The 14,562-nt window shown below is 36.5% G+C and overlaps 1 protein-coding gene and 1 pseudogene across 7 annotated transcripts in view; one reads left to right on the forward strand and one right to left on the reverse strand.

The window, feature by feature from the left end:
• Positions 1-14,562, forward strand: part of NAA35 (N-alpha-acetyltransferase 35, NatC auxiliary subunit) — a 114,609-nt gene that overhangs the window by 26,474 nt on the left and 73,573 nt on the right. For all 7 annotated transcript variants that reach the window (XM_037797940.1, XM_037797939.1, XM_037797942.1 and 4 more), the window contains 3 exons: positions 3,121-3,235; positions 4,613-4,687; positions 7,756-7,923. In XM_037797940.1, the coding sequence (XP_037653868.1) occupies positions 3,121-3,235; positions 4,613-4,687; positions 7,756-7,923 (358 nt within the window). The remainder of the gene's footprint in view (positions 1-3,120; positions 3,236-4,612; positions 4,688-7,755; positions 7,924-14,562) is intronic.
• LOC119505284 lies at positions 3,861-4,259 on the reverse strand (annotated as a pseudogene).

Here is a 14,562-nt window from a genome sequence, read left to right on the forward strand (position 1 = left end):
AAAGATGCTCCCCTATATTTTCTTCAGGAGTGTTATAGTCCTGGTTCTTGTATTTAGATCTCTGATCCATTTTGAGTTAACTTTTGTATATGGTTTGAGATGGTGGTCCCCTATCATTTTTTTCCATATGGATATCTAGTTCTTCTGGCACCATTTGGTGAAGAGCCGATTCTTTCCCAACTGCGTGGACTTGACAGCCTTGTCAAAAATCAGTTTGTGATAAATGTGTCTATTTCTGAATTCTTTTCATTGGTCTATATATTTATCCTTATGCTTTTACCACACTATTTTGACTACTGTAGCTGTATAATAAGTTTTAAGTTTGGAGATGTGAGTCTTCCAGCTTTCATCTTTTTCAAGATGTCTTCCTATTCAGGGCCTCTCACCCTTCCAAATAAAGTTGATAATTTTTGCTTTTCCATTTCTGCAAATAAGTCTGTGTTGAATCTGTAAATTGCTTTGTATAGAATTGACTTCTTAATATTTAGTCTTCCAATCCATGAGCATGGAATATCTTTTCATTTATTTAAGTATGCTTTGATTTCTGTTAGCAAGAAAGTTTGTTGGGTACAAACTTTGTGGGTAAGTCCTTTACATCCTTGATTAGATTTATTCCTAGGTACTTTATTCTTTTAGTTGCTATTTTAAATGGGATTTTTTTCTTCATTTCTTCCTCAGATTACTCATTACTAGTATGTAAAACACTACCAATTTTTGCTTGTTTTGATCCTGAACCTCCCACTTTGCTGTATTCATTGATTAGCTCTGGTAGCTTTGTTGATTTTGGGGGACTTCCTGTATATATATAGGATCATCTGCAAATAGTGAAAGTTTTACTTCCTTTCTAATTTGGATGCCTTTTATTTCTTTTTCTTGCCTAATTGCTCTGGCGAGAACTTCCAGTATAATGTTGAATAAGAGTGGTGACAGTGGGCAACCTTGTCTTGTTCCTGATCTTAGAGGGAAAGCTTTCAGTCTTTCACTATTGGGTATTATGTTAGCTGTGGGTTTTTCATATATACACTTTATCATGTTGAGAAAGTTTCCTTCGATTCCTATTTTTCTAAATGTTTTTATCAAGAAAGGATGCTGGATTTTGTCGAAAGCCTTTTCTGCATCAGAGATGGTCATATGGATTTTTCTCTTCATATTGTCAATGTATTACATTAATTGACTTTCTTGTGTTGAACCACCCTTGTGTACCTGGGATAAAACCCACTTGATCATGGTGTATAATTGTTTTGATGTGCTGTTGGATTCTATTTGCAAGTATTTTGTTGATGATTTTTGCATCTGTATTCATTAAAAAGATTGGTCTGTAGTTTTCATTTCTTGTAGTATCTTTATTTGACTTTGGTATTAGGGTGATATTGGCATCAGAATGAGTTAGGAAGTGGTCCCTCCTCTTCAGTTTTTTGGAAGAGTTTGAGCAGCATTGGTATTAATTCTTCTCATACTATGTACTTATCTTTAATGTTCATTGTCTGTTCCCTCCCACTAGAATGTAAGTGGCTAGCAATGGTAAATGTTCAGTAAGTATCTGTTGAATGAATGAAATAGCTAACTTAATGCTACTGTAGTTTCTGTAGCAGTTTTGCTAATAAGGCAGATACCTAATTGGTCTAGGGATTTAATGATGCCATTAAAAAACTTTTTAAAAAGTTGTCTTCGTGTAAATAATAAGTGGATACTTTGTTTTTAATAAATATAGCCATCAGAGATGAAGCAAAAATTTTCCATGACACCCTTCTCCCCTTCTGATTACTTTCATCGGAAGTAATCACTGTTATAAATTATCAGATTGTTATATGTCCTTCAAGACCTTTTGAAAAATGTTTGCATGCATGAATAATCACCTATAAGGATTAAGTATAAATGGGATTATATAATATGTATCTTTCTGCAAATTTCTTTCCCATTTCATGTGTCTCAGAGATCTTCCTGTGTTAGTCTGTAGTATTCTCCCTTGTGCCTTTATAACTGTTAACAGGTATTTTATAAAATAGCTGTACCGTAATTTATTCCATGGTGTGCCTATTGATGGACATTTAAATTGCAACATCTTTTGGTAAAATGGGGAAATTGAAGACATTAAACTTATTCAAGCCCGTTTGTACTTAGGTACAAATAATTTTCTAGGGTAGAAGCCTAGAAATCAAATGACTGGCTCAAGTGTTTTTATATCTTAATGGATTCAGCAGATTTTCCTCAAAAAAAAGGTATCCATTTACACTCTCACCAACAGTTGTATGAAAGTACACCAGATATTTTAAAAAAAGTTTTCCCTAACCCATGCTCAAAAAAAAACCTTGTTGGTTTTACATTACCTGATTACATTTGAATTTGGGTAGCTTTTCTCTTTTTCTCTTTTTAAGAATTCTTTAAATCCATATTTGTGATTCCTTGTCTTTTTTTTTTTTTTTTTTTTTTCCTTGAGAAGTTGTGGGGTTAGAGAACAATCATGCATAAAATACAGGATTCCCATATACCACCTTGCATTGGTGTGGAACATTTGTTACAATTGATGATAGCACATTTTTATAACTGTACCACTAACTGTAGTCCATGTTTTATTTTGGGATTTGCTGTGTGCGTACCATAGTTCCATAGATTTTTAATTTTTGCTACCGTATGTACAACCTAACCTTTCCCATTTTAATCACATTCAGATATGTATTTCAGTGCTGGGGGTTGTGTTCACAATGTTGTACTACCATCACCGTCATCCATCCCAAAACATTTCTATTACTTCAAATAGGAGCCCTCTACATTTTTTTAAACAATATCTATCGAAAAATTTAAAAAAGCAAGCTTTCTTTTTTCCAAAAATTTCTACTGTACCGCCTTTTGGAAGGAAGCATAAAAAAAAATCAACTTTTGTTTTAATTGTTTTCTGCCCCACAGTGCATGTAAAATAATTTGAGTGGCAAGTACATAGAAAAATTATCAAAGGAAGATTTAAAATAAAAGTGTTAGCAGTTTGAAAAGACAAGATACAGAGAATACTTTTGTTGTTAAAAGTACTATGGTAATTTTTATACCAATGTAGGATCTGGGTAAGTGTACTGGTTCAAAAACAATTTGTGGGGCCTATTTTTTTTTTTTTTTTTTTATGTGCAGATTTGGTCTTTTTGAAGCCATGTCTGCTATTGAAATGATGGATCCCAAAATGGATGCTGGCATGATTGGAAACCAAGTTAATCGAAAAGTTCTCAATTTTGAACAAGCTATCAAGGTAATTGCCATTGTACTTTTTGTGCTTTCTTTTATCGTTTGCTTTTATGTATTAAAATGTTGAAATTAATAGTGAAAATCAAGCTTAATATATTAACTGAAACGGCAGTTTTCTTTAAAACATGCAGATATGTAAATAAGAATTAATTATAACCTTTAATTATCTATCTCTTTGTATTAAAATCTGGAAACCATTCTAGGTGTTCATTAAAATCCTGGGCTAAATTTGTGCATTTGTGTGGGTTTTTTTTTGTTCTTGTTGTTAATTTTTGAAAACATTTGAGTGTATTTTCAGCTCCTGGGATAATTGGCTTAGGGATTAGATTTTATATATTAATATATTAACTGAAATGCTGTGGTAGCGAATCTGAAATTTACTCAGTGAGAATTGATTTAAAAGTTCATAACTGCCACAGAGTTTAACTCTGTATGCTTTAGGGGAAAAACAATTTACTAAGCAAATGGATATTGTAAACAAATTTTGGAAGGAGTATAGCTAACCAGTTTAAAGGAAACATTTTTTAAAATGTTCACTGTTTGGTAACTAGTTTTAGTTCATTAAAATGATTCATATCTATTAATGCTTAAAACTAATTTAAATTTTTTTTTGAGAACAGTGTTTTTATTCATTTCTTGCATTTAAAGTATTCTTTGACGATGTACTTGGCCTGAGATTCTTTGCCATAGTCCTTGAGAACCACACAGATGCAGCCAGCCACTTTATGGGTTTTTCCCTCTCTGTTGATTTTACAGAAGCCTACTCATTCCCCTGGTTTCTTATTGTCGTCAACCTTAATTAGGTTGTTTTGGTGTCCAGTACAACGGCCTGCAACAACTTGTCATACATACATAGGCTCTACACAGTTGGATAAAAGCACAGAAAGATGGGCTTGGCACTTACCTAAGGCTTTGGCACCTTCTTGGATTCCACGTGCTAGGTCTCTGTGGATGGGGGCGGTCTCCAACACCTCTTATAATACAGTGTTAACATCCATTATACATCCGGCAACGTTTTCCTCCACCATGGCAGTGGGTATGGAAGGAGCTGAATCTTGAACACATCTGAGCCTTCACACAACCTGGTGTGGCAGGGAAAGAGTTAAACTGCTTTTTAAATACTTGTTGGTTTGACTTTGAATTTCTTTATAAAGGGCTTTATTCTGTATCAAATTACAGAGGCTTTTGATTTTTTATAAGATCCCTGTTTAAGATATGTTGTTTTTTGGAAATAATTGGGTGTCTTAATTTTATCAGATGATTTAATAGTTTTCTTAGAATTGCTGTTTTTAAATTTTTAATTTGCCAAAATGCTAAAGTATCTTGTAATCAAATGTTTAGAAAAAAAAGTCTGCTTATGTGTCATGTTTCTCCCTTTTAGGATGGCACCATTAAAATTAAAGACCTCACCTTGCCTGAATTAATAGGGATAATGGATACCTGTTTTTGCTGTTTGGTAAGAGTTAAAATAAGAAGATTGGTTCATTGAAAACTGTGACTTGTCTGAATCTTTGAACTTTTAATTACACCAATGTTGAGTATGAAATAATATGTAATGCTTCTGGGCCTACTAAGATATGCATAAGGTTAGCAGGCCAAGTTATGACAAGGGAAACAGCGTTTTATCTCCCCATCTGGGTAGTTTTAGGTTCTCATTTAGTGGGTAAAGGGATATTTTCTTTCTAACGAAGATAATATAACCATTATCAAAAGTATCTTTTTTGTTCTCAAGATATCCCTGGAAACAAATCTAATTGGAAGGTTCCATAAAGTAAGCATGGAATTAAAACAAAGGGGGCTTTGTTTTGGCTTTGGAGAGAATTTTTTTTTTTTTCTAATCTGGAGTAAATTGTGGTTAACAGACCACTGTAAAAGAAAACTTTTTAATGGTTTATAAATGCTGGATAGTTTGTCTTCCCTGGACAGTACTATGTAAATGTAGAAAATTCTCATTTGTACCTTTTCTTTTCTTTCTACTTATCCCTTCTTTTAAACTTGGCATTAGATGATCATTCTTAGAAATATATGAGACTTATTTATTTAATCCGTAAAAAATCACTGGTTGCCAGTACATATGAATTCCTTTTTTAGGTGTTTGTATATTTTTCACTTAGGTCTTAGATCAGCTCTACTAGGTAAGTATTTGATATCTTTTTTTTGCCTTGGGTTACAGTGCTAAAAGAGGGTTTAGCCAGAATCCTAATCCTGGTCCTGCTTCTAAAGCTGTCTGTTTCCCTCAAAGATATCTTTATTTCCCTTGAGCAACTTACAGTCCTGGCGAGATAGAGAGGGGAGATGGAGAGATACCTGGGGGCAGACATGTAGATAAAAAATTCAGACAAATGTAAATGCTTTTATAATGATGCTGTGGGAACAGAGGGGTCAATTATGGCTGGTGGGGCAGGGGAAACCGTGTAAGAAAGGTTGTAAAAAGGAAGTGATACTCACATGAGGTACTGATTGATGACAGGCATATGAGAGGAGGGGTATATTTCAGGCAAAGGAAGTATATTTCATAGGCATGGCAATATAAAAGGATTAAGTTTGGAGAATCTTGAATAGTTGCTTATGGTGAAGTCTGTCAGGGAGGGAAGTAGGAGAAGTGAAGGGATAGTGAAAAGTAATGGAGAAGAGGGGGAGGGTAAATAGAAGGAGCAAAGAGGGAGGATTTTTGCCACTGTTGAAGAACCATTCTGTGAGACTCTTGAGACCATGTTGAAGAGTTTGGCCTTTACTGGGCAGGTGGTTCTTAGTCTGGAAAGGCTCGCTTCTGCATATTGATAATACTGAATACACACTTTGTAGTATTTTTCATGTGCATATTTTATTTCATAATGTAATAGCATGTGACTTGGTACTTGTAGAATTCTTGGGCTTTAGTATAAAATATAACTGTATAAACTTGGGCAAATTATTTAAACTCTCTGTGTTTCCTAAAATACAAAGAGAGGAAAATACCACCTTCCTCAAAGTGTTAAGTGAAAATGAGATAAATATAGAAATACCTAGCATAGTCCATGGGACATAGTAGCTACAGTTTTGACTGTTGTTGGTATTCCCATCTTCCAGCATATGATACCTGGCATATGACAGCCATTCAGTAAAATAGTGTTGAATGATTGTCTTTGTGTTTTAGAAAGATCCCTCTGGTTGGGGATATTGAATTAGAGATGGGAGCCGGGAAGCCCATTGCATAGTTTCTTGCAATTATCTAGGTGAGATATGTTCTTTGTCGGGTTAGTGGAGGTGAGGATGTAAAAGAAGCACTGAATGAATGGCTAAGGACCCCATTAGTTCTAAAATTTTTGAATTCCCTGTTTATATATTATTATTATGGGCTTGATTGCTTTCTGATGCTACAGCAGGAGGCACTCTGATTTCGTTAGTCTTTTAATATATTGCATCTGAATTGCATCTATGGGAAGAAAGGTAGCTAATCATTTTTGTGGTATATGTTTTTTTTTATATTCATTTTATTGATATATAGTCACATACCACTCAGTCATACAAAACAAATCGTACATTCTATTGTTCACTGTACCATTACATAGTTGTACATTCGTCACCAAAATCAATCCTTGACACCCTCATTACCACACACTCACAAAAATATCAAGAATAATAAAGTGAAAAAGAGCAATTAAAGTGAAAAAGAACACTGGGTGCCTGTGTCTGTTTGTTTGTTTGTTTGTTTTATTCCCCCATTTTTCTACTCATCCATCCATAAACTAGACAAAGGGGAGTGTGGTCCTTATGGTTTTCCCAATCCCATTGTCACCCCTCATAAGCTACATTTTTATACAATCGTCTTCAAGATTCATGGGTTCTGGGTTGTAGTTTGATAGTTTCAGGTATGTACCACCAGCTACCCCAATTCATTAGAACCTAAAAAGGGTTGTCTAAATTGTGTGTAAGAGTGCCCACCAGAGTGACCTCTCGGCTCCTTTTGGAATCTCTCTGTCACTGAAGCTTATTTCATTTCCTTTCACATCCCCCTTTTGGTCAAGAAGATGTTCTCCGTCCCACGATGCCAGGTCTACATTCCTCCCTGGGAGTCATATTCCACGTTGCCAAGGAGATTCACTCCCCTGGGTGTCTGATCCCACGTAGCGGGGAGGGCAGTGATTTCACCTTTCAAGTTGGCTTAGCTAGAGAGAGAGGGCCACATCTGAGCAACAAAGAGGCATTCGGGAGGAGGCTCTTAGGCACAATTATAGGGAGGCCTAGCCTCTCCTTTACAGCAACAGTCTTCCCAAGGGCAAATCCTGTGGTAGAGGGCTCAACCCATCCAACCACCAGTCCCCTATGTCTGTGAGCACATTAGCAACCATGGTATATGATTCTTGAAAGTGAATTCCAACCCTTTTGTCTTTTCTGACGTTTCCTTAGTCCTCTTTTAAATCTTGTGGTTAATTGTATTTATTTGAATCTGGGGCACTCTGGCATTTGAGTGTTGGGATCAGTTTAGACTACAGACTCCATGCACCACCCTTAAACAAGTTCACTCTTTTCATTTCTTTGTAGATAACATGGTTAGAAGGCCATTCCTTGGCACAGACGGTATTTACGTGCCTTTACATTCATAATCCAGACTTCATAGACGATCCTGCCATGAAAGCTTTTGCTCTGGGAATCTTGAAAATCTGTGACATTGCAAGGGAAAAAGTAAATAAAGCTGCTGTTTTTGAAGAGGTAAGATTTTATAATTAAAGACCTCCTAAAGCTCATTGATCACCTTGTTCACCATAGTCTTTAAATGATTTTATGATATGTACTCTTGTCCATATGTATAGTTAAAAATGGTTTTTAAAAAATGATACTATTGCTGTTCACAAATATGTTGGCTAAAGTAATCCAATTCTCTCCAAGAAAGGACTCTCATCTTAGTATTATGTTCTTTCTGTCACTACCATTCATTGAGTATCCATTATGTGCAGAGTACTGTTCTGGATATTGTGAGGATTCACAAAGAAAATAGAAGAGACAGCCTCTGCCCTCAAGTCTCTTATAAATTATAACACAGAAATGCAGTACTTTCAGTCTTTGGATAAGAGGGAGCTAAGGAAAACAAAGGTATGCAAAATGTTTTAGGGTATAAATATTTTCCTCCAGTTCGTACCAAATACCTGACCCCAAGGAATTGTTGTGAATTTAGGCACATTTTTTTTCCCCTCCTTATAAAAAGTAAGGTTTCAGATACTGATAATTATAAGGGAAAATATGATAGCATGTGAAGTTATTTTTGTTTAATCTTCCCTGTTGAAACTAAGTTTCTTTTTGACACTGGTGTTGATCTAGCTGTAGGCTCAAACAATGGTTCAATGTATAGTACATAAAGCTTTTCTAAATTTATAATGTATGGGAGCATAGTTAAATATATACTTAATATGATTATCTACATTTGAATATGATTTGTGAGTTGTTTATGAAATACCATCTACTTTTTATGCACTGATTTGTTATCTAGCTACATACTTGAATTGATATTGGTTTTGTTACGGAAGATTTGGTCCATTTGGATGAAAGGAAAGATTAGCTTGAATTAATAATTGAAAAGAGAAATACGAACTATTTTAAGTGTGTATGTTCTCAAAGTCTGCCAAAAAGGACATTAAAAATCAGTGGGGCAAGGAAAGGATTCATTTAACAAATATAGCTGGACTAATTGGTTAACACACTTGAAAGTTGCTTTATCATTTCACATCAAAATTCCACATAGATGAAATGTTTTAAGTGTTTAAAAAAAAGCATTAGGAAATCAGAAGATAATTAACAGAAAATGGCCCTTAAATATATAAAAAGATGCTTAACCTCATTTAAGAGAAATACACGTTTAAATGATGATATTCTACTTTCTACTCGTTATTGATAAAGATTAGAAATTTTTTTATGATACGCCATGTTAATGAGGGTGAGAAAACAGGCACTTGTATGCTGTGTATGTGTGTTATGAATAGTCATCATTTTTCTCTTTTTGATCTTTTTTTTAACTTTTTATTTGGAAATAATTTCAAACTTACAGAAAACTTGTTGTAACAGCACAAAACACCATATACAGCTTACCCATATTCAGTTGCTCATTTGCTCTTTCACTTGGTCTTTCTCATGTATGTATGCATATACATATATATGTATTTTATTATTTACTGAACCATTAAGAGAGTAAGTTGCACAGATTATGATCCTCTTCCCCCAGATACCTCAGTATGCCTGTCCTAAGAACAAGGCACTCTCCTACACAATTAGTTGTTAGTCTCAGTAAATCTATAATACCAATTTACTATCCATATTCTATTTCTGTCAGTTATGTCCTCTTTAGCATCTTTATCCCTACAATATAGGGTCATGTCCTGCATTTAATTGCATGTCTCTTTCGTATCCTTTAATCTACAACTTAATGAGCAAGTAATTTTTGTTTGTTTCAAATGGCTACTTCTGAAGTTCTTAAGTACTACTGTATTTTTTCTCAGGTGTGTCTCCAGCTTTGTTTCACCTCCTAAACTGGACACATTTTCAGCTATCTAAAAACATCTCTTTTTTTCTTTTTTAATAACTTGCTTGTACTTGCAAAGTGGAACCCACTATTCCCTTATGAAACCACTTTTCCTCTTGCGTTCTTTTTGTTGTTGTTGTTGCTACCCCTTCCTCTCACTTAATCTCTTTCTCCATCTTCAGGGATGTCTAGGCATTGACCACCCTAACTTGTTCGTATTGAAAGGGGATGTTGACAGTATGGGGAATGAGGCTGCATCTTGATTGTTGTTCTTAAAGAGGCTGTTGCCTTTGGGTTTTAGGTCTTGCTGGGCATAGGAACACTCTGGTGGATTTAAGTTTCTGAAAGATAAAACTTAGTGAGTGAATGTTTTACAGAATCTCAGGTAGGGACCTGGGTATTTGGGGACTCCTTTTGGTAAGGGAATGGCATTCTGTGGCCATTTGGGATATCTATCTGGAGCTTGCATAGGAGAAAACCTCCAGGATAGCCTCTGGACTCTATCTGGGATCTCTCAGCCACTGTAACCTCAGCTTGTTACTTTCTTTTTTCCCCCTTTTGGTCAAGTAGCATTTTCAATCTCTCACTCCCAGGGCCAGGCTCATTTCTGGGAGTTATGTCCCACATTTCCAAGGAGATTCATTCCCCTGGAGTCATGTCCCTTGTGGTGGTGAGGTTAATGAATTTATTTGCCAAGTTGGGTTTAGAGAGAGAAAGGCTATGTCTGAGCAACAAAAGAGGTTCTGTGGCGATGTCTCTTAGGCATAATTATAGGAAGGCTCAGCCTCCCATTTATAGCCCTCAGTTTCACAAGAGCAAGCCTCAAGTTGAGGGCCTGATTTATTAAGTAGTGGGTTCCTAATTTCACATAACATATTCTGTCACAAGATTCTCACATTATTTTCACTTAGTTGTACAATCATGACTCTCAACTTTAAACAGTTATCATAACATAAACATTCTGTATCTTTCAAAACTGTGTCTTTAGTCTTACCTTTGATTACTTCTTTTCTTTTACCACCAACATCCAGATCCTTTTGTTTTTACCTTGCAAAAATATTTGAATCTGGGCGCATGCGCTCTCTTGTGCTTTCTCTCACTCAGTTTCTCTCTCTCTCTCTCTCTCTCTCTCTCTCTTTCCCCTTCTCCCTCTCTTCCTCTTTCCCTCTCTCTCTCTCATTGTTCTTGTTTGTCTTGTTTGGTGTATACCCTTGTGTGCCAGTTTGGATGTATTATGTCCCCCAGAACATGTTCTTTGATGCAATCTTGTGGGGGCAGATGATTTGGTGTTGATTAGGTTGGAATCCTTTGATTGAGTGTTTCTATGGAGATGTGACTCAATCAACTGTGGGCAAGACCTTTGATTGGATAATTTACACGGAGATATGGACCCTGCCCATTCAGGGTGGGTCGTAATTGAATCACTAGAGTCCTATAAAAGTGTTCACAGACAGAAGGAGGTGCTGCAGCCAAGAGAGACACTTTGAAGAATGTGCAGGAGCTGAGAGTGGAGCTGGAACACAACCTGGGATCAGCAGATGCCAGTCATGTGCCCAGCTAACAGAGGTTTTCCAGATGCCATTGGCCTTCCTTCAGTGAAGGTGTACTTGTGTTGATGCCTTTGTTTGGACATTTTCATAGCCTTCAGACTGTAGCTTTGTAACCAAATAAACCCCCTGTCCTAGTTTGCTAATGCTGGAGAATGCAAAACATCAGAGATGGATTGGCTTTTATTAAACGGGGGTTTATTTCACTATACAGTTACAGTCTTAAGGCCACAAAGCGTCCAAGGTAACACACCAGCAATCGGGTACCTTCACCGGAGGATGGGCAATGGCGTCTGGAAAACCTCTGCTAGCTACGAAGGCAGCTGGCGTCTGCTTCAAAGCTCTGGCCTCAAAATGGCTTTCTCTCAGGACGCTCCTCTCTAGCAAGCTTGCTCCTCTTCAAAGCATCACTCCCAGCTGCACTCCGTTAGTTCCCTCTCTCTGAGTCAGCTCATTTATGTAGCTCCACCAATCAAGGCCCACCCCGAATGGGCGGGGCCACGCCTCCATGGGAACATCGCATTAGAATCATTACCCACAGCTGAGTGGAGCACATTCCAAGCAAATCCAACCATCACCAAAACGTCTTCTCACAAGACCACAAAGATAATGGCATTTGGGGGACACAATACATTCAAACCGGCACACCCCCTTTATAAAAGCCAATCCATTTCTGGTATTTTGCATAACAGCAGCATTAGCAAACCAGAACACCATGTTACCTTTTCAGTTAGGCTCCTGTGGCTTTCTGAACTGATCTTTCTGATCCAGTCTTCCCTCTACTCTGTTCTCCACGTAACCACCAGTTGTCTCCATAAAAATAAGGTAGTATGATTGTGTTCAGTTTTGCAATTTGAAGACTTGTTAGGATGTGTGTGTGTGTGTGTATGTGTGTGTGTTTTAATGAAAGTGATAATATGTGTATGTAGTTTAAAAATTTAAGATATACAATGAAAAATTGTCCTCTGTTCCTCCTTTACCCATTCCATAACAATATTCAATTCTCTTAGCCTTTTTTCCTACTGTTTACTTCCATATATTTAGATAATAAGCTTATTTTAATTTCTGGATTTAAAGAGTTAACAGTTTTTAGCTATGGCCTATAAGGATTTAACATTCATATATTATTTCCCTGCCTGCCTACCACCCCATAGTTAATTCACAATTTTTGATTAAGTCATTATTTAATGCTGATATATGATTCTATAAATATTAAAGACAGATGAGCCAAAGTAGTATATGCTTACATTTCCTTTTCACACATTTTTTTTCTTTTGTTCTGTTTTGTTTTTCTTGGAGGTGATAATTACCTCTTACTTCTGGTTTGTTAGTTTTCTTTGTACTGCTTCCTAATTCTTCCCCTCCCATTAGTGTGACAGACATCAGATAATTTATCATTTGTGTATATATCTTGGAAAGCTCCTTTTGTAGTCTTTTCTTTTTTAACTTTAGTCTGTACCATTTGCCCACTACACATCTGTCATCCCAGGTTTCTTTTCTCTATTCTCATGGAAATTTCCATTCTCTTTGTTAGATCCCTTGTTACCTGGATCTCATACCTTTATTATTTTTCATGTATTACTTTGCGTGGTGGAGCATCTCTAGTTCCTTGGGGAGGGGGCGATGAATTTTTTTGATATCTGTTATGTCTGAAATGTCTTTTCCACCCTCACACTTGATTGATAGTTTGGTTGTAATAGAATTCTAAGTTGGAGAATCATTTCCTTCCAAACTTTGAAGGCCTTGTTCCACTGTCTTCTAAATCCAGGTTGCCATTCTGATCCTTTATATGTGACCCGTTTTCTCTCTGAAAGTTTTTAGGGTTATGTCTTTAATGACCATATCTTAGAATTGTTCGTTAGTAGTAATTTGAATGCCTTAGTGATCTCAGTTTAAAGCATCCCTTTCTTGGACCACCATCCTTGTTTTTAAATTACTTGTCTTGTGAGTCCTGTAGTTCTTTAACCCTACCCAGACTTCAGTCCATTGATCGTATTACTTGATGTCATTGCCCTCTTGCAATACTTTCAGCTCCCTTCTTTTGCTTGGTACACCTCATCTTAGTTAAATCCACCTCTTTACCTACTCTCTCCTTACACCTCCACTTCTCAGTGTGACTGGAGAGCACTTTCATACCGATGGTGCTACTTCCAGTTCATGGCCGCTGTCTTCATGTGGGTCTTGAGTGCTGCCTAGCGGTCATTACATTTCCGTAGTTCATGTACCCCCACTCTCCTCAGACATCCAACATTTCTACCACGCTCACGCTAAGCAAATGGTCTAACTTCCTGTTGCAGTGAATAAGTGGAAGCAATAAAAAGAGAACTTCAGTCTTCCCACCTATCTGCATATGTGCCTATTTTCTCTTGCCCTTGTGTTATGTAAATGAACCTCTGTACTTCTGTCTAAGGGTGATCCCTTCTGCTTGTGCATTAGCCCCCATACCTTGTCTTATATACAAAGATACTGCTCTAGCAATTCTTCCCTGCTATCCCTTGCATAATGAAATTTCCCCTCTACTCGAATCACTCCCATCAACATATAAGCAGTTTTATTTTCTTCTATCTTAAAAATGCCCTTCCTTGGTATATGGCTTCTCAATATAGCCATACACCTCAACTTTTAAAGGTATTGGACAACTTCTAATTCCAATATCATTGTCCTTCACCATCTGTTCCATATCTCAATTCTTTTCAGCCAGAAAACCCTCAGAAGAGTTGTCTATACCCTCTGTGCTTTTCTCTGTTGAATCTGTTTCATTCAGGCTTTGAATCCACCAAAACTATATTGTTATGGTCATCAAAGACTTGACCTACAGCAGATTTTTATACTGTTGATCACTCCATCCTTGAAGATGTTTTATATTCTAAAATTCTGTGTCTGCTTTTGCAGCACATATTTACATCTTCAGCCTAAACCCATTCCGTGAACCTCATACTCATAAATGAGCCTGTTCTACATCTTCACTTTGATGTCTGTCTCAAACTTTACATTAACAATCTCAGCTCCCGATCTTGTCCTTGCCTCTAACTTATTCCTTCTGTAGTGTTCTTTATCTCAGCAAATGGAATGCCTCCATTCTTCAAATTGGGCAGACCAAAAACCTGGGAGTCACAATTGATTCTTCTTTTTCTCCTGTACCCCACATCTAATCCATTGGTATGTCCCATGAACCAAGAATCAGCAAGCTATAGCCTGTAAGCCATATCTGCCTGTTTTGTTTTTTTTCCCTGATTATTTTTATGAAACTTAAAAACAAGCTTAGAATAGTTTCTGTATTTTTAAATGGTT

Source organism: Choloepus didactylus, chromosome 10 (genome assembly GCF_015220235.1).
Source record: "Choloepus didactylus isolate mChoDid1 chromosome 10, mChoDid1.pri, whole genome shotgun sequence".
Lineage (NCBI taxonomy): Eukaryota > Metazoa > Chordata > Mammalia > Pilosa > Megalonychidae > Choloepus > Choloepus didactylus.